Below are 26,966 nucleotides of genomic sequence, written 5' to 3' on the forward strand. Positions count from 1 at the left end.
AGGTCTGGGTTTCTCAGGTTGATATTCTCAGGAGGTGCATACAGACCTCTTTCCTCAACCACACTCCCTCCCTAAGTGAGCTCGTTCAGTCTGACGGCCTTAAAAGCCACCTGCTGCTTGCTTTCTGAGACAGAGTCTCACTCTGTCACACCGGCTGTAGTGTAGTGGTGCCATTACAGCTCACTGCAGCCTCAAACTCCTGGGCTCAAATGATCTTCCTGCCTCAGCCACCCAAGTAGCTGGGACTACAGGTAAGCACCACCATGCCCGGCTAATTTTTGTATTTTTTTGTAGAGATGGGGTTTTGCCATGTTGTCCAGGTTGGTCTTGAACTCCTGGCCCACCTCAGCCTCCCAAAGCATTGGGATTACAGGCATGAACCACTGCACCAGAACAGCATCTACTGTTTTCCACCTGTCCCCAAGTCTACATATCTCAGCCTGACCTCTCCCAGACTGGAGTACAGTGGTGCCATCTCAGCTCACTGCAACCTCCGCCTCCCAGGTTCAAAACAATTATCCTGCCTCAGCCTCTGGAGTCGCTGGGATTACAGGTATGTGCCACCACGACCGGCTAGTTTTTGTAGAGACAGGGTTTCACCATGGTGGTCAGGCTGGCCTCAAACTCCTGACCTCAAGTGATTCACCCACCTCGGCCTCCCAAAGTGCTGGAATTACAGGTGTGAGCCACGGTGCCTGACCAGAAATCCTTAATTTTTTTTAAGGCTAGTAAAAAAAAAATCTTTAATTTTGATGGAGTTAGATTCATAAATGTTCTGAATAGAGCTTTGTAGTTTGGGAGTCTTAAGATACCCTTTTCCTATCCTTAGGTGGGGTATTTTCCTATATTCTATTCTATTTAGTTTACGCTTAACATCTGTGTCCACAATGAAATGCTGTGTACAGACCTTCCTTTTCTGATACTGTCCTTACCTGGCTTGGGGGCGGGGGTCATAGAAGAAATTGGAGCTGGAAGTGGTGGCTCACGCCTGTAATCCCAGCACTTTGGGAGGCCGAGGTGGACGGACCACGAGGTCAGGAGATGGAGACCATTCTAGCTAACACGGTGAAACCCTGTCTCTACTAAAAATACAAAAAATTAGCCGGGCGTGGTGGCGGGCGCCTGTAGCTACTCAGGAGGCTGAGGCAGGAGAATGGTGTGAACCCAGGAGGCGGAGCTGGCAGTGAGCCAAGATCGCGCCACTGCACTCCAGCCTGGACGACAGAGCAAGACTCCATCTCAAAAAAAAAAAAAAAAAAAGAAAAGAAAAAAAAAAGAAATTGGGCAACCTTCTCTCTTTCTGTCTTCTGTAACAACTGGTATGAGATAAGGACCATCTGTTCCTCCAAAGGCTGGTAGAACCACCCTATAAAAACATTTCTGTTGGGTTCTTTCACGTTGGAGTCTCAGATTACAAGTTTCTTTTTCTTTCAGTTTTGTTTTGTTTTTTTTTGAGACGGAGTTTGCTCTGTCACCCAGGCTGGAGTGCAGTAGTTGATCTCAGCTCAGTGCAACCTCCACCTCCTGGGTTCAAGTGATTCTCATGCCTCAGCCTCCCGAGTAGCTGGGATTACAGGTATGTGCTGCCACATCCAGGTTATTTTTGTATTTTTAGCAGAGACAGAGTTTCACGATGTTGGCCAGGCTGGTCTCGAACTCCTAGCCTCAGGTTATCTGCCTACCTTAGCCTCCCAAAGTGCTGAGATTATAGGCGTGAGTCACTGTGCCCTGCCTATTTTAGTGTTTTTTTTTCCCCAAGGGACAGGGTCTCACTATGTTTCCCAGGCTGAATTTATATTCCTGGTCTCAAATGATCCTTCTGCCTTAGCCTCCCAAAGTGCTGAGGTTAGGACGGGAGTGGTGGCTCACACCTGTAAGCCCAGCACTTTGGAAGGCTGAGCCAGGCAGATCACCTGAGGTCAGGAATTCGAGACCAGTCTGGACAACATGGTGAAACTCCGTCTCTACTAAAAATATAAAAAAAGTGGCCGGGCGCGGTGGCTCAAGCCTGTAATCCCAGCACTTTGGGAGGCCGAGACGGGCGGATCACGAGGTCAGGAGATCGAGACCATCCTGGCACGGTGAAACCCCGTCTCTACTAAAAAAATACAAAAAAACTAGCCGGGCGAGGTGGCGGGCGCCTGTAGTCCCAGCTACTCGGGAGGCTGAGGCAGGAGAATGGCGTGAACCCAGGAGGCGGAGCTTACAGTGAGCTGAGATCCGGCCACTGCATTCCAGCCTGGGCGGCAGAGCGAGACTCCGTCTCAAAAAAAAAAAAAAAAAAAAAGTTAGTCGGGCGTTGTGGCGGTGCCTGTAATCCCAGCTACTCAGAAGGCTGGGGCAGGAGAATTGCTTGAAAATGGGAGGCAGAGGTTGCAGTGAGCCGAGATTGCGTCACCGCACTCCAGCCTGGCAACAAGAGTGAGACTCCGTCTGAAAAATGAAACAAAACAAAGTGCTGAGGTTCCAGGCATGAGCTACTCAATTTTCTTTCCTGGTTTTGGGTCTACTGAAGTTTTGAAATTTTTGTGCCAATTTTGAGATTTCACATTCTCCCAGAAAGGTATTTACTTTGCTTAAGTTTCTACATTTACCAACATACAATTATTTGTAATATTTTTTGGTATTTAGATATTTTATGTTATTTGGAAATGGGGTTTTGCTATGCTGCTCAGACTGGACTCAAATTCCTGGACTAGAACAAACCTACTGAGTAGCTGGGACTACAGGTGTGAGCCACTGTGCCTAGGTGGGTATTTTGATATTTTAAAACTCCATGGGGGACTGGGCGCAGTGGCTCACACCTGTAATCCTAGCACTTTGGGAGGCCAAGCTGGGCAGATCGCTTGTGGTCAGGAGTTTGAGATCAGCCTGGCCACATGGTGAAACCCCATCTCTACCAAAAAATACAAAAAAATTAGCCGAGTATAGTGACATGCACCTGTAGTCCCAGCTACTCCGAAAGCTGAGGCTCAAGAATGGCTTGAACCTGGGAGGTGGAGGTTGCGGCAAACCGAGATTGCGTCACTGTACTCCAGCCTGGGCGACAGAGTGAGACTCCGTCTCAAAAAAATAAATAAATAAACCTCCATGGGGGGCTCAAAAGTCAGATCACGTGGGGCCTGGTAGCCAGGGAAAGAATTCTGGGTTTGTCCTAAGGATGAACAGCATGAAAGAATATTCAACTGAGGTTCCAGAATGGAACAGATATGAAATGCCGAAGTGAAGTGCTTGCTCCTGGCCAAATTGCAGAATTTTAAAGAAAGCAGAAACGCATGTTGCCACTCTCGAAGCCCCTCATCCACCTCAAGAGTATAAAGGGATCAAGGGTGGATTTGAAAGGGGCAGTGATTTGATTTGGAAAGAGCTGCTATGGCACTGAGTCTGCAGGGGTGGAGCTGGAGAGCTGCCTTCTAACCCCAAATCTGGTGAGAAGTGCTTCAAGGAAGCCCCCCAGAGAGCTCAAGGTGGGCTCCCTGCAGTCATGGCACCCCAGTGGGTCACTGGTAGGGAAGGTCTCCAGAAAGGAGGTGAACTGCAGTGGGCACTGGACAGCGGGAACGGAAAAAGGGGTCTGGCCCCACGGACTTGTTTTCTCTGGCACAGGGTATGCAACAGAGTGGGTTAGTGCATGCCACTTGAAAGAAAACCAGAGCTAGTCAACAGAGAGGCACTGCCCCTTTCCCAGGAGTTTCAGTCAAGGGGGTAGTGCATAAGGGAGCCCATAAAACCCTCAGAGGGCAGGGGCCAGCTTTAGACAGCTGCCACCCAGGGAGGGAGATGCCATCTGCCGCCAGTGTCGATCCAGCATGCACTCTCTGCACCCACTGCCCTCCCTCCCTGTTCTGCAAAGGCAGCGTCCTCTCAAGCCTGGGAGTGGGGCCAGGGAGAGGCGCAGACCCGACTTCCCCCACTCCTTATCAGTGGGGGCTGCAATGGCCAGAAGTGGAAAACGCTTTGTTCTTTTTTTTGTTTTGAGACAAACTCTCGCTCTGTTGCCCAGGCTTGAGTGCAGTGGTGCCATCTCGGGTCCCTGCAGCCTCAAACTCAAGCGATCCCTGCAGCCTCAGCCTCACGAGCAGCTGGGACTACAGGTGCGTACCACCACGCCCAGCCCAAGAATACTTCATTCTAAATCAAGTTCTGGGATTTGGCTACTACACAAAACTGGGCACTCTAATAGAGATTTGTTTAGTAACTTTAGGTGATCACAGGACGGTGAGGAAATGGCATAAAAATGTAATGGCTGCACTCCCTCTGGCTGTGAGTAGAAATTAGACTGGAGGGCCTGCGGTGGAAACAGTGATCTGTCATCCCGGAAGACGACTGGAGGACTTGGGCCAGGAAGGCGAGGGAGGGGAGGGGAAAGGAAGGGAGGGGAGGGGAAATGAGGGCAGGGAAGGGGAGGGGAGGGGAGGGGTCTGAGCCTGGGCCCACCACCATTCAGAGGTCAAGAGAGGTCAGGGAGATGTGGCCATGGAGACAAGACCAGAGCCCACAGTGGGGAAGAAGATTGCCAAGAGAGTGAGGGCCCCCATCCAAGTGAAGAAAGTGTTTCAAAGAGGAAGAAAGCGACCAGCTATAACAAGAGGCACTGAGAGGTCAAGGCGAGCCCAAATGAGAACAACTGAATCGCCTGGACCCATTCTCCAAGGGCTCATTGTGGGAGGCTCATTACAGGCTTTGGCCGTCCGAATGTGGCTGGGATTGGCCTTTGTCACATCACACTGTGGGCCCCATCTGAAACTGTTCCTTTGCAGGTAAAGTCTAGGAAAAAATTTCTTTCCACTGAAGAAGTTTTCTCTGGGAAAAAAAAAAAAAAAAAGGTTTTTGCTTTGGCTGCCAGAAAGCTCAGAACTAAGTTTGATATTGAATCAATAAAGCACCTTTATGGGCCTTTATGGGTTGCATATTTATATATTTATGCTATTGTTTCTGATCTTTATTTACTCTGTTAATTAAATTTTACTATTTTATTTTAAACTTTTTTTTTTTTTTTTTTTTTTTTGAGATGGAGTCTCACTCTGTTGCCCAGGCTGGAGTGCAGTGGCCGGATCTCAGCTCACTGCAAGCTCCGCCTCCCGGGTTTACGCCATTCTCCTGCCTCAGCCTCCCGAGTAGCTGGGACTACAGGCGCCCGCCACCTCGCCCGGCTAGTTTTTTGTATTTTTTAGTAGAGACGGGGTTTCACCATGTTAGCCAGGATGGTCTCGATCTCCTGACCTCGTGATTCGCCCGTCTCAGCCTCCCAAAGTGCTGGGATTACAGGCTTGAGCCACCGCGCCCGGCCTATTTTAAACATTTTTTAATAATTTTTTTAGAGACAGGGTCTCACTATGTTGCCTAGGCTGGTATCAAACTCCTGGCCTCAAGTGATCCTCCTGTCTTGCCCTCCTAAAGTGCTGGAATTATGGTATGAGCCTTCCCATGTGGCCTAAATTTTTTTTCTTTTTTCTTTTTTTTTTTTTTGAGACGGAGTCTTGCTGTGTCACCAGGCTGGAGTGCAGTGGCGCAATCTTGGCTCACTGCAACCTCCACCTCCCGGGTTCAAGAGATTCTCCTGCTTCAGCCTCCTGAGTAGCTGGGATTACAGGCATGCGCCACCACGCCAGGCTAATTTTGTACTGTTTTTAGTAGAGACAGGGTTTCTTCATGTTGGTCAGGCTGGTTTCAAACTCCCGACCTCAGGTGATCCGCCCGCCACAGCCTCCCAAAGTGGTGGGATTACAGGCTTGAGCCACCACACCCGGCCTAAAATTTGTTTGTTTTTAGAGATAAGATCTTGCTATGTTGCCCAGTCTGGACTCACATTCCTGGGCTCAAGTGATCCTCCCTCCTCAGGCCTCCAGAGTAGCTAGGAGTGCACCACTGGTAGCACAGGTGTATACCACTGCACCCATCCACATTCTTGAATCTCCATTTCTGTATTTTAAATTTTACCTTCCTTATTCTTTTTGGAAGCCACCTCAGGTGCACTGGGAATGTGGTTTGCAAATCAATACTATTTCATTTATTCAGCAAGTATACAATGGTGTCTTGTAGTAGCCAGGTCCCTCTGGCATGCAATTGGCTGAAATAAATTAATGAAGATAAAAATAAATGTCTTCATCCATTTTCTGTTGCTTATAACAGAAAACCTGGAACTGGGTAATTTATTTAAAAAACGGAGTCTCACTCTATCGCTCAGGCTGGAGTGCAGTGGTGCGATCTCGGCTCACTGCAACCTCCACTACCCAAGTTTTAGCAATTCTCCCTGCCTCAGCCTCCTGAGTAGCTGGGATTACAGGCGCCCACCACCACATCCAGCTAATTTTTTTATTTTTAATAGAGACGGAGTTTTGCCATGTTGGCCAGGCAGGTCTTGAACTCCCGACCTCAGGTGATCTGCCTGCCTCAGCGTCCCAAAGTGCTGGGATTACAGGCATGAGCCATCGTGCCCGGCCGCATGTGCTGTCTTGAGTCTCCACCCCTGAACCAATGGCCGTGGAGAGGATATCTTGACCAGTGGTCCTGGAGGTGTCACCTGGTTGGAGTGGGGTGGGCGTCAGTTCTCTAGGGATAGGGATATGATTTGGGGTGGCCTGAAGGAAGAAGGGCGGGGCAGAGCCATGCACAAAAATATGCGCACCACATACCTACCACGTGCCAGGCCCTGCGAGACATCCTGGAGACACAGACGTGAATCCGACAGGCCCTGTGCCCCCGAGAGGGGCACTTTCCAGAAGTGGAGGTGAAACCTGCACGCACAGTTACGATCCCAGCCAGAGCACAGGAAGAAACTTGGAGAGGTGACAGGTGAAGGATTTGGGGAGTTCAAAGGATGAAGAGGGACTCTGGGTTCTGGCCTTGAGGAAGAAAGGTGAACTGAAATTGCCCTTTCTCTACAAACAGTTAAGAAACTGGACAAAGCACAGGAAACAAGTGTTTTCAGATATTAGGCAAAGGGCAGCTCAGGGCTGTGATCCCTGAGCAACGGAAGATAAAGGAGAGGAGCCCTGACATTGCCTAGGTCCCACCGCCTGCCTAAGGTGATTTTCCTGCCGCTGCGCTGGGAGGGGGACCACTGTTCTCACCGAGTTAAGAAGAGGAGACCAGGCCGGGCGCGGTGGCTCTAGCCTGTAATCCTAGCACTTTGGGAGGCCGAGACGGGCGGATCACAAGGTCAGGAGATTGAGACCACCCTGGCTAATATGGTGAAACCCCGTCTCTATAAAGAATACAAAAAACTAGCCGGGCGACCAGGCGGGCGCCTGTAGTCCCAGCTACTTGGGAGGCGGAGGCAGGAGAATGGTGTAAACCTGGGAGGCGGAGGGCTTCTGATCTAACTGAAGACCGGCCCAGATCTTTTAAAACTCTGGGTATTTTAAAGCTCCCCAGGGTTGGCCGGGCACAGTGGCTCACGCCTGTAATTCCAGCACTTTGGGAGGCTGAGGCAGGTGGAACAGTTAAGGTCAGGAGTTTGAGATCAGCCTGGTCAACATGGTGAAACCTTGTCTCTACTAAAAATACAAAAAAAAATAGCTGGGCGTGGTGGCGAGTGCCTTTAATTCCAGCTACTGGGGAGACTGAGGCAGAATGGAGAATCACTTGAACCTGAGAGGCGGAGTTTGCAGTGAGCCGAGATCACGCCACTCTACTCCAGTCTGGGAGACAGAATGAGACTCTGTCTCAAAAACAAAAAAAAAAGAAAAAAAAAAGCTCCCCAGGGTTCTAAGGTGTAGCCAGGGTTGAGAACCACTAGGCTAATCTGCAACTCCAGGCAAAGGCGGAAGGGGGGCAGGGAACCCACAAAACAGAAACCAAACTCTAAGAAAAGGAGTAAGGGGAAAGTGAAACCGACCCTGGGCACCGGGCTGGGATGGAAGAGCATCCGTGGCTAAAACCAGGGCAGCCACCACCCCGGAGGAACCAGGGCCCTGCCCACCCACTTGCTTACTGTGGCTTCAACACGCTGGCCTCCTTGGGGTCCCCTCTCCCCGCTACCCCTGTAGAGGCGTGTGTGTGCCTATTTGTTTACCATCAGCCTGCTGCCCCTTCCCCCAACTGGACCGAGCTTGGGAGCAGAGGCTCTGTGTGTTTTCTCTGAGTTCACCTTCCCCAAGCCCAGAGCAGAGCCTGGCACAGAGTAAGTGCTCAGCAAATACTTCTTTTTTTTTTTTTTTTTTGTTGAGACGGAGTCTTGCTCTGTCGCCCAGGCTGGAGTGCAGTGGCCTGATCTCAGCTCACTGCAAGCTCCGCCTCCCGGGTTGACGCCATTCTCTCGCCTCAGCCTCCCGAGTAGCTGGGACTACAGGCGCCCGCCATCTCGCCCGGCCATTTTTTGTATTTTTTTAGTAGAGACGGGGTTTCGCCGTGTTCGCCAGGATGGTCTCGATCTCCTGACCTCGTGATCCGCCCGTCTCGGCCTCCCAAAGTGCTGGGATTACAGGCTTGAGCCACCGCGCCCGGCCTCAGCAAATACTTCTTGAGTGACTGAATGAAGACAATGTATGATCCCATGAATCCTGTAGGGCCATGCTTTACCCTGCCCTATGTGATGCTGTCCCCTAAGGTTGGGCCCATTCTGACAATATCTTTTCTGTTTTTTGAACACAGGGTGCATAGAATCAAGCAGACATGCGCCTTAGTTTGGGACACTCCATGCAGCCATAGGGCCCTCAAAAGCTTCCCTTTGTTGTTTGCTTGTTTGTTTGTTTGTTTGAAATGGAGTTTCGCTCCTGCTGCCCAGGCCGGAGTGCAATGGCGCGATCTCAACTCACTGCAACCTCCGCCTCCCGGGTTCAAGCAATTCTCCTGCTCAGCCTCCCTAGTAGCTGGGATTACAGGCATGCGCCACCACGCCTGGCTAATTTTGTATTTTTAGTAGAGACGGGGTGTCTCCATGATGGTCAGGCTGGTCTGGAACTCCCGACCTCAGGTGATCCACCCACCTCGGCCGCCCAAAGTGCTGGGATTACAGGCATGAGTCACTGTGCCCTGCCTGAAGCTTCCCTTTTCAATGGGCTTTCCCCTTCCCTGCATCCCAGTCTTATTCCTGCTGCCCTGATCCACGATGCCCCCTTGTCTGTTTGGCACATGCCCTTCCAATCTGCTTTCCAGGATCTTATTTCCATAAATGTCTGTAACAGCAGGCACCAGTTATTGGGTACTTACTCTATGCCAGGCACTATGCTGAGCAACTTACGTATCATATCTCATGAAACCATCACATGTCCCTGAAGGAGGTGCTATTATGATCCCCATTTTACAGATTAGAAAACAGAGGTAGGCCGGGTGCGGTGGCTCACACCCATAATCCCAGCACTTTGGGAGGCCGTGGCGGGCGGATCACCTGAGGTCGGGAGTTTGAAACCGGCCTGACCAACATGAAGAAACCCTGTCTCTACTAAAAACAGTACAAAATTAGCCGGGCGTGGTGGCGCATGCCTGTAATCCCAGCTACTCAGGAGGCTGAAGCAGGAGAATCGCTTGAACCCGAGAGGCAGAGGTTGTGGTGAGCCAAGATAGTGCCATTGTACTCCAGCCTGGGTGACAAGAAAGTCTGTCTCAAAAAAAAAAAGAAAAGAAAAGAAAAGAAAGAAAACAGAGGTAGAGGCCGGCGGGGGTGCACATGCCTGTAATCCCAGCACTTTGGGAAGCTGAGGTGGGTGGATCATTGAGGTCAGGAGTTTGAGACCAGCCTGGGCAACAAAGTGAGATCCCATCTCTCAAAAAATATATGTGTGTATATATATACACACACACACATATAGGCACACACATATACATATAAATATGTATATATTTGTGTATAGAGAGACATATACATATATATTTGTATCTATATGGTCTCATCCATGTCCTGGAGCTGAGCATCCCTGCAACCTGGAAGGAATGGCCTGAGGTGTGGCAGGATAGGTTGTTAACTTCACCTCTCCATGCCCTGTTCCACGCACACACCTGTGTATAAGTCCAGACCCACTCTCATCAAAGGCTCTGTACCAAAAAGGGGAGGGACCAGACCCCTGGTGGAGGGCCTGGATCACAAGTGCCATTCCCTTGTCTTTCTTTTATTTATTTATAAAAGAAAATAGGCCAGGCGTGGTGGCTCACACCTGTAATCCCAGTACTTTGGAAGGCTGCAGCGGGCAGATCACCTGAGGTCGGGAGTTCCAGACCAGGCTGGCCAACATGGTGAAACCCCGTCTCTACTAAAAATACAAAAATTAGCCGGGCATGGCGGCATGTGCCTGTTGTCACAGCTACTCAGGAGGTTGAGGCAGGGGAATCGCTTGAACCTGGGAGGTGGAGGTTGCAGTGAGCCAAGACTGCTCCACTGCACTCCAGCCTGGGCGACAGAGAGAGAGACTGTCTCAAGAAAAGAAAAAGAAAAAAGAAAACAGAGGTAGAGACAGCTTAAAGTCACTTGTCCAAGGTAACAGAGTAAGTGGCGGAAATGCTGTATAGAGCATTCCTGTGTATGTCTGCATTTTTTGTTTCTGGTGCTCTATTTGACTATTTTTCACTCAGCACTCTGCATTTAAGCTCCATCCCTGTCGCTCTCTGCCCAGGCCGTTGCCCAGTGATGGACACTGATTTTTCTGCTACCTCAAACCATGCCTGGGATACATCTGTTCTGCTTGTGAGAGGTTTAACCCAGGAGTGGACCTGCCAGGGGACACACAACTGCCAAAATGCCCTTTCAAACATCCCCACTAACTTACACGCCCACCAAATGCCAGAATTCCATTCACTGGCAGCCTTACTAGCAACAGGTTTTATCTGATTTTCTGTTTTATCTGATGGGCATCGTGTGGGATCCTGTTTTTCTTTGCAGCTCTCTGACTACTGGCCAAAATCTTATTCCATTTTTTAAAACGACATTTGAACACACACAATAGGAAAAATGGGATTTCAGAATAAAGATAGTTCACTCTGATGATGGGAAGTAGTCACACAGCCCTGTCACTTCCTGGCTACAAGGAGCCCCCGAGAAAGTCCAGACCCACTCTCATCAAAGGCCCTGGCCGGGCGCGGTGGCTCAAGCCTGTAATCCCAGCACTTTGGGAGGCCGAGATGGGCGGATCACGAGGTCAGGAGATCGAGACCATCTGGCTAACACGGTGAACCCCGTCTCTACTAAAAATACAAAAACTAGCCGGGCGAGGTGGCGGGCGCCTGTAGTCCCAGCTACTCGGGAGGCTGAGGCAGGAGAATGGCGTAAACCCGGAGGCGGAGCTTGCAGTGAGCTGAGATCTGGCCACTGCACTCCAGCCTGGGAGACAGAGTGAGACTCTGTCTCAGAAAAAAAAAAAAAAGGCCCTGCACCCAAGAGGGGAGGGACAGGCCCCTGGTAGATTGCCCAGATCATGGGCGCCAGTCCCCTGCCTCAGGGCCTGTAGCCTAGTTGAGTGGGAATTTGGTCGTGTCTATGTCCTGGAGCCAACTGTCCCTGCGCCAGAGAAAGGGATGGCCTTTGGGTGTGTATTGGGGGTTAAGCTGTTAACTCCACCTCTCCATGTCCTAGACGACACATATGCCTAGATCAAGCTCCTGCCTACCTCTGGGCCATTACCTCACCTCTAGAGCCTCAGTCTCCTCATCCATAAGGTGGGGGTATGAGGACATCTCTCCCAGAGGAGGGCTCGGGGGTGCAGAGAAACTGACAGTGGCCTCAGACCTGACAAGCACAGAGCAACGCACTGCTGCAACGCCTCCTGCCTCTCATGAACCACGGGAGAGGCATCCGCAGCCCTATTTCATGGCTGTGGAGGGCAAAGCCCAGAGAGGGAAAGGGAAAGTCAACAGATCCCAGAGCACGTCAGCTCCCTGACCAGGCCAGGGATGAGGCTGGGAGACGACGAGCAGGTTCACTCAGTCATTCAACTCTCCTTACCCCTCTGCCTCCTTCCCCGGCCTCTGGGGCCCCAAGTCCAGCAGCACCCCATGCCTCTTCCTTCTCCCTTTGCACCAAGCTTCTCAGGCCCAAGGGGCTGCCAGTGCCACAAGGACACCTCTCAGCTAAGGCGGGCTGAGTGCAGAGCTGGTGGTCCCTGAGTCAGGCCCTGAGTGGTGGTTGAGGCAGTGGGAGCAGAGGAGACCACAGGGAAACTGACAGATGAAATCCAATCCTCCCAGCCTTTGCCCTTGCTGTTGCCTCTGCCTGGAGCCCTCTCCCCACAGAGGGCTGTGAGCCCGTGCACTCCATACTCACCGTCACCAGAGTCTTCCCTGAAACCCAGTTTAGAATGCTGGCCCCTCAAGGCCGGGCGTCGTGGCTCATGCCTGTAATCCCAGCACTTTGGGAGGCCAAGGCAGGCAAATCACAAGGTCAGGAGTTTGAGAACAGCCTGGCCAACATGGTGAAACCTGTCTCTACTAAAAATACAAAAAATTAGCTGGGCGTGGTGAGCACCTGTAATCCCAGCTACTCGGGAGACTGAGGCAGGAGAATCGCTTGAACCTAGGAGGCGGATGTTTCAGTGAGCTGAGATTGTGCCACTGCACTCCAGCCTGGGAGACAGAGTGAGACTCTGTCTCAGAAAAAAAAAAAGAATGCAGGCCTCCCTTCTCACCCTGGACCGCCTATTATGCTTTATTTATTTTTCCCAGAGCATGGATCACCATCTGACATGCGATTCTTTTTTTTTTTTTTTTTTTTTTTTGAGACGAAGTTTCACTCTTGTTGCCCAGGCTAGAGTGCAATGACACAATCTTGGCTCACTACAACCTCTGCCTCCCGGGTTCAAGCGATTCTCCTGCCCCAGCCTCCCTTGTAGCTGAGATTACAGGCATCTGCCACCACACCCGGCCAGTTTTTTGTATTTTTAGTACAAGGTTTTACCATGTTGGCCAGGCTGGTCTTGAACTCTTGACCTCAGGTGATCCACCCACCTCACCCTCCCAAAGTGCTGGGATTACAGGCGTGAGCCACCGTGCCCGGCACAATTCATCTATATTGTCTGTCTCACCGCTTCAGAAATAAACTCCAAGAACATTTTGTTCACTTAATCGCCACTACCTAGAACAGTGTCTGGCGTGCAATAGGGTCTCAATAGATAGATAAAGATTAAGTAAAACTTTTATGAAGATATCAGAGAAGTGCACCATCTTAAGTGTACAGCTTAATCGTTTTATATGTAACCCAGTTCAAGTTGAAGAACACTTCCAGAGGCTCCCTGTACCCGACCCCCAGCCAATCCCCACCCCTTACAGATGTACTGACTTCCATCACCGTTGATTAGTTTTTCCTGTTCCTGAGCGTGGCTTAAATGAATTACATTAGTGTGTACTCTTTTTCATTTTAACTAATTAATTTTTGAGGCAGGGTCTCACTCTGTCGCCCAGGCTGGAATGCAGTGGAGCAATCTCAGCTCACTGCAGCCTCTACCTCCTGGGTTAAATCCATCCTCCCACCTCAGCCTCCTGAGTGGCTGGGATTATAGGCGGGCACCACTATGCCCAGCTAAAGTCTGTATTTTTCTGTAGAGACAGGGTCTCGCTATGTTACCTAAGCTGGTCTTGAACTCCATCTGCCCACCTTGGCTTCCAAAAGTGCTGGGACTACAAGTGTGAGCCACTGCACCTGGCCCATGTCCTTTTTTGTTTGGCTTCTTTTGCTCCACGTAAGATCTACAAGATCTACGCACGGTGTTGCATTGACAGCGGTTCCTTTTACTGCTGTTCTATCATACAACATTCCACCATTTATGTATTCACGCTCTTGTTGATGGGCATTTGAGCTGTTTCCAGTTTGGGGCTACAGTCTCGTACATGTCTTCCGGTGGCCCTATGCCCCCATCTCTCATGGGTACCTACCTAGGAGTGCAATTGCTGGGTCATAGGGGAAGTGTGTGTGTTAATAAGAAACTGCTGAATGGTTTTCCAAAGTGGTTGTACCTACTGACATTTCCACCAGCCATGTATGAGTGTTGTGTAGCCTCCTCCTCTCTAGTACTTGGGGATGTCAGACTCTTTTTTTGTTTTTTTTTTTTTTTTGAGATGGAGTTTTGCTCCTGTCGCCCAGGCTGGAGTGCAATGGTGCAATCTCAGCTCACTGCAGCCTCCGCCTCCTCCGTTCAAGCGATTCTCCTGCCTCAGCCTCCCGTGTAGCTGGGATTACAGGCACCCACCACCACACCCAGCTAATTTCTTGTATTTTTAGTAAAGATGGGGTTTCACTATGTTTGCCAGACTAGTCTCCAACTCCTGGCCTCAGGTGTTCTGCCCACCTCGGCCTCCCAAACTGCTAGGATTATAGGCATGAGCCACCGCGCCTGGCCAGGGATGTCAGACTCTTAATCGGTGGGTGACTATTATCTCATTTCCCTGCTGAGTAATGATGTTGGGTGCTCAGGAAACATCTGCTGATTGAACCCTGTGGTGGGCTATAGAGAGCGGCTCTTCAACCGGCAGGGAGTGTCACTGTTGGCTGCCATGCCGGCCTCAGAAGCTGCTCTCCACGCCACATACAGGTCACACCTGCACCCTGGGCGCAGCTGAGGTCAGAGCAAGACATTCAGACGGACTAGGCTAAAGGTGTCTCATGGCTAGAAAAAAGAGAAAATCATGGGTTCCCCAGCGGAGCTCTGCAGACAGGACACTGATAGGCTGCCCCTTCCCAGTGGCCAGTGGCACCCATTGGGCAGAGGCCATCTTTCACCACTCCTAGGAGGCACCCAGAGGCCACGTGACCCAGGCAGGAGCACCATCTCCCCTGGGCCCCTGCCCTCTGTCTCAGGAGGCTGCATCCTAACACTTGGCAAAGGCTGGGCGTGGCCTGTGAGGTCAGCAGAAATTACTAGCCAGTGGGAGGTGGGCAGAAGCACTGGGCTACTTGCCATCCTAGCCCATAAAAACTTCCATGGGCTCTGAGCTTTCCCCTTCCACAGTGACTTTGGAAATCATGGGCTAAGATGGCACCACAAGAGCCAAGGCCCTGAAGCCCCTCTTAGAGAAGTACTGCCCACTGATCAGATAAATCCCATTATGAACCTTACGTAAGCAATATACAAACTTCCATTGCATTTGAACCTGTATGTTTGGGCTTTGTGACATCAGCAAGCTTTGCCCTCATACAGGTATATACAGTACAGTTGGCCCTCCACACCCGCGGGTCCTACGTCTGTGGATTCAACCAACTACAGATCAAAAATACAATATTCACAGGATGTGAAACCCGTGGATATGAAAGGCTGGCTTTTCCTATTGGCAGGTTCTGCAGAGCCAACTTCGGGACTTGGGCATCCACGGATTTTGGTATCCATGGGGGTCCTGGAACCAATACCCCAGATACTGAGGAGTGACTATTAAATATATAGTACATATGTTTTTAAAAAGAAAATATATAGTACATATAATTAACATAGGTAACAACTAGTCTGATAACATCAGATGCATCTGATGAGAAAACTGATGCATAGAGAAGTTGGAGAATTTGTCTGAGGTTAGTAAGTGGAGGAGTCAGGATTTGGACCCTGGGCCTGGCTCCAGAGGTTCCAGTCTTAAGTGCTCCACCTCAAGGCTGAACCAGCAGGCCAAGAATACAGAGGTGCAGGCCAGCTGCTCCAGGCAGCTCCTCCTGCCCACCTAGGCCTCCTCGGGCCTTCTGCCTGGATGCAGTGAGGGTCGCACCCTGCACCCCGGCCTCCTCGCCTTCCCAGGCGTCACCCTGAACCCTCCCCATTCTGACTCTCACCTCTTGGATGGACCCAGCCAATAGGCTTCCAGGGGTTTTTCCCTCTCCCACTCCTCACACGCACTTGGCACAACCTCTGCTCTGGTGACCCCAAGTGTCTACCTTCCCTGGGTCCACCCCAATCTGTTTTGAGAATGCTGCCCCTGGGCCAGTGGGATCCACCTCCTGTCCACAGGCCCTATGTCAACCAGAACTCTTTCAATGACAAGTGACAGAAACCCAACTGGCTTAGAGGAGGGAAATGTTTATTGGCTCATGTGACTTAAGAAGTCCAAGGTCCACAGGCCTCAAGCCAGCTCAGCCCCAGGTGCCCAGATGGCATCAGGAAGCTCTTGTCTCTGGACCTCTTGGCTCTGCTCTCTGTGCTGGTTTTGTTCTCAGGCAGGATGGTTCCCTCAGGGTAATAAGTAGCTTCCAACAGCTCCCGGCAGCCCACACTCATTCCGCCAGCTCTGCTGCCCCAATGTGGTCGCTGTCATCTTGCCAGCGATCTTGTCAAAACCCTTTCCTGATGGTCCCACTTGAAGTCCCAGGGCTCAGGACCCCACCCCTGCACCCATCAGTGGTGGAGTGTGGGTGGCTCTGTGATGGGCTAGCCTGGTGTGCCATTCCCACCCCGCAGCCCCAGGGAGGGCGCTCAACTGCACAAAGCACAGGTCCCAGCAGAGGAGAGATGGTTCCTGAAAGGAAACCAAAAAAGGCACTGCTACCAAAGCAGGGCACCCAGAGGCAGGCAGGGCCTGCAGACACCCGTTTCCAGCTCCCTAGGGCTGTCTCCTCTCCATGTCTCAAATCGTTGACCCTCCCATCAGCCTGGGGTGTTTTAACCCACCTTCTCCTTCTTTGGGTCTCTTACTCAGGGAAGGAGACCCACCCCACGCTTCACAGATAAGTCAGACACCATCAGATAAAAGCTGTGAAGACCAGCCAGGTGTGGTGGCTCACGTCTGAAAGCCCAGCACATTGGGAGGCCAAGGTGGGAGGATCACTTGAGCCCAGGAGTTCGAGTCCAGCCAGAACAACATAGTGAGACCTCATCTCTACACATACACACACACACACACACACACAACACACACACACTATACGCCTATAGTCCCAACTACTCCAGAGGACGAGGCGGGAGGATCCCTTGAGCCCAGAAGGCTGCAGTGAGCCATGATCATGCCACTGCTCTCCAGGCCAGGCAACAAAGAGAGGCCCTGGCTCCAAAACAAAACAAAACAAAAAATTAAAATTAAAAAAAAATTGTTACCTCTGGTTGGGTGCAGTGGCTCATGCCTGTAATCCCAGCGCTTTGGGAGGCCACGTCAGGCAGATCACTTGAGGTCAGGAGTTTGAGACCAGCCTGGCCAACGTGGTGAAACCATGTCTCTACTAAAAATACAAAACTTAGCTGGGCATGGTGGCGGGCACCCGTAATCCCAGCTACTCAGGAGGCTGAGGCAGGAGAATCGCTTGAACCTGGGAGGTGGAGGTTCAAACGATTCTCAGTGAGCTGAGATCACGCCACTGCACTCTAGCCTGGTGAAAGAGTAACTCCGTCTCAAAAAAAAAAAAAAAAAAAAATTACCTCAATCCTCCCCACAAAACCCACTCACTGCCCTGTCCCTTGACAGGTTGAGATTGGCCTGAGGTTCCCCCACCTCACCCCATCAATTCTCTCCCATCCTATCCCTGCAGATCCTCTCTAAAGGCTTGCATTCTCGCCATCTAAAAACCACCCCTATGCATCCATATACTGTGAAAAATTTATGTATATACAATATATAATGTAAATATATATGTAAATAAACAAACCACTCCCCACTCCTGTGCCCCTCACTCTGAGTGGTCTGTGGTTGGCATCCCTAAGTGCTGCTTCCACACACCTCTGGGTCTCTCACCTCCAGCCCCCTCACCCCCTACAACCACCACCAAGGCCCAAGCAGCACTGGTGGAGTCGCCAGGAAAGCTGAGGGTCGCCTTGCAGGCGCCACCTCCTGTCCACGGTGTCTGACACTTGACCTCTCCCTGCTTCCAGATGTACCTGCATGGGCACCACCGTGGATCCTGGGTGGCACCGGTTCTGGGCTCTCTCATCTCCTTTGGTGGTCTGACCAGCACCCCGTGCTCAGCGAGGTCACCTGCTTTTGAGGCTCACACGCATTTTTGTCCCCCTACATTCACACATCCACTCAGCACCTTCCCTCAGCAGCCTCACAGGCACCCCCAATTCATCACAGCCACACTGTGACCTTCAGGCTGAACCTGTTCTTCCTGTGTCCCCCAGCAGGGAAGGAGCCCCTGACCACCAAAGCTGCTGCAGAAAGAAACCTGGGGGCCGCCCTTAACAATCCCCTCAGCTTCCATGTGCAGTCGGCCATCTCCACGCTGAAGGCTGAGGCCAGCACAGACCCAAGTCTGCCCACCGCTCACTGTGCCCCTACCTCGTCCTGCTCCAGCTGCCATCACCTCACCCAGACTTCCAAGTCAGTTCCCTGCTGCCACCAGTGCCCAAGAGAAAGCCACTGAGCTTGTTAAGAAACAGACTATATGTATACGTTTTCTTTTTGAGATTTTTTTTTTTTTTTTGAGACGGGGTCTTGCTCTGTTGCCCATGCTGGAGTGCAGTGGTGCAATCATGGCTCACTGCTGCCTCGAACTCCTGTCCCAGCCTGCTGAGCAGCTGGGACCACAGGCATACGCCACCATTTAGACCTTTAAAACTGAATGCCTTGCGGGCCCCAGGAGGCCCCACGTGGGCCACCTGCGCCCTCCCCAACCTCACTGAGTGCCTCTGCTTTACACGCAACTGGGTCTGCTCTGAAAGGTTATCTGGATGAACATACTGTGTCACCGCCCTGCTCAAAAACCACCTTCAAGGCCCTCCACAATCTTGCTATGTCTGCTCCTTTCCACATGCCCTTCACTACACCGGGCACAGGACTCTACAGTTTCCAAGACCTGTTCCTGCTCCCTGTCCCACTTATCCCCTCACAGCAGCCCACAGGGGGCAGAACAGTCTCCATCAGAGACACAAGAGGCTGCTGAGAGCAGGGCAGCAGCCCACGGTGGGTCAGCAGCACCACGGGGCAGGTGTCCCCCGCATGCCCAGCACTTGCGAGCTCTCCCACCTGCCTTCTGTCGGCAGCCCTGGTGCGCTCAGCAGAGCCAGGGCCTCCAGCCTCCCCAGATGATCCCTCTCTCCCCTCACTGCCACCTCACCTGCCACTGACGCGGCCCCAGCTCCCAGTTTTTTTTTTGAGATGGAGTCTCACTCCGTCACCCAGGTTGGAGTGCGGTGGTGTGATCTCAGCTCACTGCAACCTCCACCTCCCAGGTTCAAGCGACTCTCCTGCCTCAACCTCCCTAGTAGCTAGGATTACAGGGGCACACCACCACGCCCAGCTAATTTTTGTATTTTTAGTAGAGACGGGGTTTCACCGTGTTGGCCAGGCTGGTCTTGAACTCTTGACCTCAGGGGATACACCCACCTCAGCCTCCCAAAGTGTTGGCATTACAGGCGTGAACCACCGCACCTGGCCCCAGCTCCCCGTTTCATGTGGGGAAGGCAGCTGGGTGGATGGGATGGCAACCATGATGTCCTGCACAGAGCCTGCAACAGACACTGAGGTTCCCTTTTATTATTTTTTTTAATAAATTTAAGAACAGCTCTACCTTCTCTCCTCCCCCCAGAGCAACTAAAACCAACTAAAAGGGGCTATGGCCTGGGGGGCAGAAGGCGCTAGGAGTCATAATCCTCTTCGTCCTCTTCATCAGGTGCTGAGGGGCCCGGGGGTGCTGGGGGCAAAGGCAGAGTAGAGGCGAAGGGCAGGAAGGGCGTCGGGGGGCTGCAGAGCAGAAGGCAGGAGGGAGTCAGGCCTGAGCCCCACCATGCCCTCCACGGGGGCAGCTGCCAAGCCCCTCCCTCCCCCACCTGACCCTCCCCCCACCACCCTCCAGATCCATGGGGCCAAGGCCCAGGGCAGCTCACGCAGGGCAGGCCCAGGGCCCACCCACGGGCCCTGGCAAGGTGGAGCAGGATCTTTCAGGAGAACAGTCTCCTGCCTTTGAGCCCTCCTCAGTCTCCTCAGTTATTCTCCTCCCACCCCCCAAATATGCCACAATCAACAAGACCGAGGGGCCTGGGAGAACAGGAAGGGTAAGTTGGCTCTAGGGAGTCTGGGCTGCTCACCTCTGAAAGTGGGCAGGGGGGTGGCTGGCCTGGGGTGGTGGTTGTGATGTCTCCTCTTCCCCATCAGTATCTGTGTCCTCAGATTCATCCTGTGAGCACCACAGAGGTCAGAGTTGACAAGAAAAGACACAGGCCCATCACTGGGAGTGGCAGGGACAGCAGTTGACCCTCACAGCCCCAATTTACAAATAAACCGGGTGCAAAGAGGTCGCAGAAAAGGATGAGAGCTGGCCTCCTGCCAGTTCAGCCTGGGGCGAGGCTGTCTGTCCCATCACCAAGGGCAGGGCGAAGAGCTGGGGCCTCACTCACCTCCTGCTCCGAGTCTGTCCCGGAGAGCTTCTTGTCCTTGCTTTTCGTTCCCATTCCACCGTTCTTCCGGCCGCCACTGCCTGGTTTCCGGCCCCTTTGGGAAGGTACAGTCCATCTGCCTGGAGGTCTCCCTACTCCTTGGCCACCCCCAAGCCCTGTGGCCTTGGCCTTCCCCACTGTATGCCAGGCCCTGGCCCCACCTGCGGGCGCCCTTGTCCCCATCCATGTGGTTGTCCTCCCCGTCCCCCTGCATGTCGGGAACAGATGCCACCAAGTCCTTCAAGAAGTCAAACTGCTGCTCCAGCTCGATGCACTGCTTCCTGGAAGAGATGAGGAGGGGCTGGCACTCAAGACGGGCCCAGACACCCAAACCCTCAGTGGGTGGCAGCAAGGGGCTCCGGATGTCAGACTGGAGCTCGGGCTGATCTCCGCCCCCGGGCCTGCCCTCCTTTACTCAGGTGGCTCCCTCTGCCTGGACGCCCAGCCCCTCCTCTGCCAGTCTGTGGCCTTGCTGGTGTCCCGGCCGCCGCCCACCTCCCTCGCCATCCAAGCTCTGCCTCCCTCAGTGTGTGAACTCCCCGCGCCAGCCCCGCCGGCCCCTCCCGGCTCCTTGCCGCTCACAGGTGGGATGTGGTCATGGTCTTGGCGTTCCGGGACTGGGTCACCTGGCAGGCCTTCTTCAACAGCGACTCTAGGAAGAGCTCGAGCGCCCGGGCTGAGGGGCGTCAAGGAGAACGCCAGGGCGGGAGAGGGCGACCCGCTGCCTCCCTCCCCCACGCCCCTCGACCCGGCCCGCTCCCGGCAGGATACAGATGATGACAGGCACCGCCGCCGCCACCTTCCCAATCTCTTCGTCCGTCTGCATGATTTTCTTGATCCGCGCCTTCGGGTGGGGGAGCAGAGTTCAGACCCCGTCGCCTCCGTCCCCTAAGGGGGTGCTAGGGGAGGAAGGGGCATCCCCGGAGAAAGGGGGCGGAGGACGCGGACGCGGGGAGGGCACAGAGGGGGCGGGGCGTCCAGGCCCCCGAACACCGCGGCGCGCCTGCCTTTCCAGCGGGAACTGGGCCCAAGCCTCCCGGGAGCCGGGCCCACTCCTGCCGGGCTCTGCCATGTGCTCACCGGCGGGAACCGCGCGTTGTACTTCTTCTTCTTGCTCGGCATCTCGGGGCCTCTCTCGCCGCGTCGGGTCCAGCGCCGCCGCCCGCAGCCTCCCGGCTCCCGGGCCTGCTCGCCGCCCGCCCGCCTCGGTTCCCCCGGGTCCTGGTGCCGCCCGCTCCGCCCCCGCCGCTTCCCGTGGAGTCCTAGCGCCGCCGGTTAAGACGCCGCTCACAGGGCCCTAGTGCCCACCTCTTGGAGCCTCCCGGGCCGTGCACGTCCCTCCCCGGTCTGTACCGCTGCTCCCGCCCGCCCCTAAGGCCAGAAGAGCGAACGTTGGCCCCGCCCCCCGCGGCCCGCCCCTCCCGGGGTTCCCGCGATGGCCCCGCCCCCGAGTCAGCACCTCCCCGTCTGCCCCGCCCCTTCCCCTGCCGGTCCCGCCCCACAGCGCGGCGGCTGCGGCCGCTGAGGCCGGCGGCTCCGCCCCGTGGCTGCGCTTGTCTATAAAGTTGTTGTTGAGGTGGCACGGCGCTAAGATGGCGGCGGCGGCGGCGGCCGTGGCGGGGGTGGGGCGCGGCGGCGGTGGCGGTGGCGCGGAGCCCCGGCAGGAGCGGAACCGGGCCCGGGGCTGGGCCGGCGTCGAACGCAGCGAAGGCCGGAGGTGACTGCGGGCGGCGGGTGGGGCAGGGCAGGGCCGGGGCGGGAGCACCGCTCGGGCCGTGGGCGTTAATGGCGGCGGGCGCGGCACGGCCGGAGCCTGGCGCTCCTGCAGGCTCTAACAAGCCCAGGTTCGAGTCCGGGCACCGCCCCATTGGCTTCGGAACGGCCTGTTCCTTCTCTGGACCTCAGTGTCCTCGTCTTTAAGTGGGCCCGATAACGCCTTCTCGGGAGGCCTGGCTCTACAGAGCCGGCCTTGGGAGCTGCGCGAACGTGCGCTTCTTTGCCTTCCTCTATTAAATGCCAGCGCTCCGGATACCTGCCAGGAAAAGGTGGGCCTTGGCAGGGCCGGGAGGTGTAGCTGGGGCCGGTTGCTCCCACGCCTGGATTCACCCTTCGGCCCTGCCACTCACTACAGGTGTGACCTTGGGCAAGTCCTTTATCTCTGAGCCTCAGTTTCCTTGTCTGTAAGTCAAGGAGAATAGTAATAACTGCAGCAACTCTTCTGGAGCGCTCACTCCTCAGGCATCTAATTTTCATAGCGGATCTACAGGACAGGAACAGTTGTTATCCCATTGTAAAGATGAGGCAGGCCGGGCGCGGTGGCTCAAGCCTGTAATCCCAGCACTTTGGGAGGCCGAAACGGGCAGATCACGAGGTCAGGAGATCAAGACCATCCTGGCTAACACGGTGAAACCCCGTCTCTACTAAAAAATACAAAAAACTAGCCGGGCGAGGTGGCGGGCGCCTGTAGTCCCAGCTACTCGGGAGGCTGAGGCAGGAGAATGGCGTAAACCCAGGAGGCGGAGCTTGCAGTGAGCTGAGATCCGGCCACTGCACTCCAGCCTGGAGAACAGAGCGAGACTCCGTCTCAAAAAAAAAAAAAAAAGATGAGGCAACTGAGGCGCATCGACAGTAACTCTTACCCAAGGCCACAGTTTAATCCAGTGCCTGGCACATGTAGTTATTGTCTCAGACCCCGCCCTGACTCAGTTCCCTCACAGCAGGATGGAACCAGGTGAGGAGCTGGAAGAGGAGGACTCTCCAGGTGGCCGTGAGGATGGCTTCACTGCTGAGCACCTGGCTGCAGAGGCCATGGCAGCTGACATGGACCCCTGGCTAGTGTTTGATGCCCACACGACGCCTGCCACTGAGCTGGATGCCTGGTTGGCCAAGTACCCACCATCCCAAGTTACCCGCTATGGGGACCCCGGTTCACCCAACTCAGAGCCTGTGGGCTGGATTGCAGTGTATGGGCAGGGCTACAGCCCCAACTCCGGGGATGTGCAGGGCCTGCAGGCAGCCTGGGAAGCTCTGCAGACCAGTGGGCGGCCCATCACACCGGGCACCCTGCGCCAGCTCGCCATCACCCACCACGTGCTCTCAGGCAAGTGGCTTATGCATCTGGCACCGGGCTTTAAGCTGGACCATGCCTGGGCTGGCATTGCCCGGGCAGTGGTTGAAGGCCGGCTTCAGGTAGCCAAGGTGAGCCCACGGGCCAAGGAGGGTGGGCGCCAGGTCATCTGTGTTTACACGGACGACTTCACGGACCGCTTGGGTGTACTGGAGGCGGATTCAGCCATCCGTGCAGCAGGCATTAAGTGCCTGCTCACCTACAAGCCTGATGTCTACACCTACCTGGGCATCTACCGGGCCAACCGCTGGCACCTCTGCCCCACTCTCTATGAGAGTCGTTTCCAGCTTGGGGGCAGTGCCCGTGGCTCCCGAGTGCTTGACCGTGCCAACAACGTGGAACTGACCTAGAGGGGCCAAACTGGGGAGACTGCCCTCTCCCCTCTCCATGCTGGGGATGGAGCCTCCTGTCTTCCTCCTTGTCCCATGAAGGACAAGCCCCTCAGCTCTGGGGACTACTAGGTCACTTGGGAACTACCTGCATCTTCAGTCCCCTTGAACTTCTGCCCTCTGTTCAGGGCTGATGCAAGCCCCGCAGGCTGGGGGAATCTGGTTCCCTGAGGGATGAACCCTCAGCCTCCCTTTGTAGTGCTGCTCCTCTCCACTGCCCAGGACCATGGGCTGGGTGCAGACAGCTAGGAGGAGAGACTTCCTTGGGACGCTCATCCCCTGCTATACCTCCCCTTCCTCCTGCATCTCCCCTTCTTTCCTTCCCCCTCACAAGGGAGAAAACTTAGTGCTTCCACCCTCTCTCCTTGGAGCCTTCATGGTCCAGGGGTAGGGGCCCCACTGGCCTGAGCATGCCATTTTGCGGGGAGGGTAGTTGTGTCTACTTGTCCCCTGGCAGAGGGGATGCCAGGACCATGGACATGAGGCCTGCGCATCCCTGCCAACTCACACAGCCTGTCCCACCATCCCCCCTTCCTTGGCTACTTTGACATGTGCCTGCTCCTGGCATTTCAATAAAACCCGGCTTGGGTCTGTGTCTTGAGTGTTTTTTAAAATACTGTCTTGGTGGTTACCTGTTTTGGTTGCTAGGGAGAGGCAGGGCCAGGAGAGACTACCCCGCTGACCTGGCCAGGCCCCCACAGCTGCCTCAGCAATAAGTTGTGCCTCACTGCTGAGGCTAGGCCCTGTCTCTAAGAACCTCTGCAAAACCAGCCCCACTTCCCCTCCATCCCAAATCAGTTTCTCAGAGATTTCCCATAATTCCAGGGGTTGATCCCTCCAGGAACGTCTGAGGGGCCACTGCTAGCCCTCAGGGTACATTTGTGCATATTAGAGAAAGGTACCAAGCCCAGGCAGTCCTAGGCCAGGGTACGTGGTTTGGGGAGCAGAGGATGGGATGGGCTGGATTTCGGCACCCTAGGCTGGACATCCTGGTGCAGTGAACAACCTGTGCAACCCTAGGTAGTCTTTCTGGAAGCCCCGCCATTCATATTGTCCTACCGTCCTGACCGTCATAGGGCCCACTGGACAGTTTGCAAAGCGCTTTCATATGTATTCAATTTAATTCTCACAACCTCTTTAGGAGACGTTGGCTCCATTCTGTGGTCAAGGAAATTGAAGCCAAGAGGGGAAAGGAGTTTTCTCAGTGTCATACGATGAAGTGGGCAGAGCTAGGACTTGAATCCCAGTCCCTTCCTCAGGCAATGAGGTCCCTGAGCCCACCGAGGAAAACAGCTTTTCATAACTCACGAAGCATGTTCACTTATGTGATCTCAGTAGACCGCCCTGCTCTGCTGGGACTTGCTGGAGCCTCGGAGCCTGGCTTCCGCACCCCTCCATCTCTCCAGCCCTGTGCCTGGCCCTGGCCTTGATTGGAGGCCAGGGTGTCTGGCAGGGAGCCCCTTGGGACACAGCTCTCGTGCCGTGCCGAGACTGACTCAGCCTCCAGCAGTCTCACCAAATCGGAATTTAGAGCAGGGGAGCGGAGATGCCACCAGGCTGACTGGGTGGAAGTGGCTGAGTCATGAGATGCTGGCTCAGTGCTCTCTCCAGCTTCCTCCCCACCCTGAGCTTCCCCAGGGCTGAGTCTCCCTCTGCCCAGCCTTGGGAAGTCCCCAGAGCTGGGTGGTCTCCAAGTTGGAGCCTGGTGCTCTGCCTCTCTTGGGCTGCCAGGGCCTTGCACTCCACCAAAGTGGGCCAAGGCACCTCATGGGTCCCGCAGAGATGCCCAAGTGGGGTCAACGGCACGGGCTTCTTCCATAGCTGAGTGTGTCACACACACAGCCCTTCTTCATTGCTCTGCCCTGCCCCACCCCACAACCCACTGTCTCCCAAGCCACTTCCACCCTCTTGTCCCTCCTCCATTCTCCACAGCCAAGTCAACAGATCCCTCCTGCAGAGTGGCCATGTCCTTCTGCCAAAAGCCCTTCCATGGCTCCCCACAGTCTGCAGGATAGAGTCCACTCTCCTGCACTGGCTGTGACCTGGTGCCCATCGACTGTCCCCGCTTCCATCGGGCACCCCTTTCTGCCCATGCTCACTCTGCTGGAGCCATCTGTTACTTCCTTCACCCACTGGCACACAACCCTGGGCTTCGGGCTGTTCCTTCTGCTTGAGCACCTGCCTTGCAGCCCTGATGGCCGGAGTGTGTGTGTGGTGACTTGTGTAATGGCTTGATTGATGTCCGTCTCCTGCTGGCCCCTAAGCCCCATGCCCATACTGTGCTCTGTGAAGGCAGGAACAGTGGCTAGATCTCAGCCCTGTCCCCAGAGCCTACCACAGTGCTCAGCCAGAACAATGACTCCGTAAGTTATTACATGAATGAATGAGGTAATTGGCGACTCCAGCCCCTGCTGGACCTGTCTGCCTCATCCTGTCTCCACTCCCTGCTTCGCACTCCTTGTCCAAGAACGTTGAGCTGCGTGCGACTTTCTTGCACACATGGTGGCCTTTCTCACTTTCATGCCTTTGCTGGTGCTGTAGCTTCTGCTTGGCTTACCCTCGCCCACTTCCCTGGCTGGCGCCATGTTGCAGACCTACTGGCTCAGGTGTAATTCTTCAAGATCCTTCCATATCCTTCCTCACCCCAACTGTTGCAGGCATGCCCCTAGGCTTCTACAGCTCCTGCCCGCCTGCTGCTCTCATCTGTGTGTAAGATCCCTTCAGAACAGTGGCAATGCTTTGTTCTCCAGCATTTGGCATAGGGCCCAGCCTAGTGCAGATGCCAAATTAACTTTCTTTTTTGAGATAGGGTCTTGCTCTGCTGCCCAGGCTGGAGTGCAGTGGCATGATCGTGGCTCACTGCAGCTTTGAACTCCTGGGCTCAAGCAATCCTACCACCTCATCCTCCCAAAGTGCTGGAATTACAAATATGAGCCCCTGCACTCAGCCAAACATTCTTGAATAAATCAGTGAGTGAATGAAAGCCACTCCCCCTCTCTGGGTCTCAGTTTCCTCATTCTATTCATAACAAGAGCCAGGCACAGGGCAAAGCGTTTACCTACATGATTTCATCTAAGTTTCACCTGGCTCTATTATTATTGCCATTTTGCAGAAGAGGAAACTGAGACCCAGACAAGTTCAATACTTGGCTCAAGTCATGGAGCAAGTAAGTGGCAGAGCCAAGATTCAAACCCAGTTCATCCAATTCCAGGGTACCTTATGTACTGTTGAACCCCCACTTTATCGAAG

General features: G+C 54.1%; 2 protein-coding genes across 4 annotated transcripts; one reads left to right on the top strand and one right to left on the bottom strand.

Annotated features, from left to right (window-relative positions):
* Positions 1-19,282: 19,282 nt before the first annotated feature.
* On the bottom strand, positions 19,283-21,596 carry DRAP1 (DR1 associated protein 1). The gene is made up of 7 exons (XM_033205934.1): positions 21,282-21,596; positions 20,973-21,045; positions 20,784-20,877; positions 20,363-20,482; positions 20,163-20,256; positions 19,854-19,942; positions 19,283-19,509 (listed from the first exon to the last, which is right to left on the bottom strand). Exons 1-7 carry the CDS (start codon positions 21,321-21,323, stop codon positions 19,404-19,406), a joined length of 618 nt encoding a protein of 205 aa, XP_033061825.1. The 5' UTR covers positions 21,324-21,596; the 3' UTR covers positions 19,283-19,403.
* An 84-nt stretch (positions 21,597-21,680) lies between these two features.
* On the top strand, positions 21,681-24,331 carry CUNH11orf68 (chromosome unknown C11orf68 homolog). Of its 3 annotated transcripts, none has more exons than XM_033205931.1 (2): positions 21,681-21,918; positions 22,919-24,331. In XM_033205931.1, exons 1-2 carry the CDS (start codon positions 21,794-21,796, stop codon positions 23,676-23,678), a joined length of 885 nt encoding a protein of 294 aa, XP_033061822.1. In that variant the 5' UTR covers positions 21,681-21,793; the 3' UTR covers positions 23,679-24,331. The 3 variants fall into 3 exon arrangements, with proteins under 3 accessions (XP_033061822.1, XP_033061823.1, XP_033061824.1); XM_033205932.1 differs by having other exon boundaries at positions 21,683-21,918; positions 22,922-24,331; XM_033205933.1 differs by lacking the exon at positions 21,681-21,918 and adding an exon at positions 21,975-22,502 and having other exon boundaries at positions 22,810-24,331.
* The last annotated feature ends 2,635 nt before the right edge of the window (positions 24,332-26,966 follow it).

Source organism: Trachypithecus francoisi, unplaced genomic scaffold (genome assembly GCF_009764315.1).
Source record: "Trachypithecus francoisi isolate TF-2019V2 unplaced genomic scaffold, Tfra_2.0 Lachesis_group8, whole genome shotgun sequence".
Taxonomy (NCBI): Eukaryota; Metazoa; Chordata; class Mammalia; order Primates; family Cercopithecidae; genus Trachypithecus; species Trachypithecus francoisi.

Coding starts and splice junctions, on each gene's coding strand:
- DRAP1 (XM_033205934.1), bottom strand. CDS start 21,323: ATGCCGAGCAAGAAGAAGAAGTACAACGCGCGGTTCCCGCCG. Junction 21,046..21,281: donor ACAACGCGCGGTTCCCGCCG/GTGAGCACATGG, acceptor CCCCACCCGAAG/GCGCGGATCAAGAAAATCAT. Junction 20,878..20,972: donor GGCGGTGCCTGTCATCATCT/GTATCCTGCCGG, acceptor GACGCCCCTCAG/CCCGGGCGCTCGAGCTCTTC.
- CUNH11orf68 (XM_033205931.1), top strand. CDS start 21,794: ATGGCGGCGGCGGCGGCGGCCGTGGCGGGGGTGGGGCGCGGCGGCGGT. Junction 21,919..22,918: donor GAACGCAGCGAAGGCCGGAG/GTGACTGCGGGC, acceptor GTTCCCTCACAG/CAGGATGGAACCAGGTGAGG.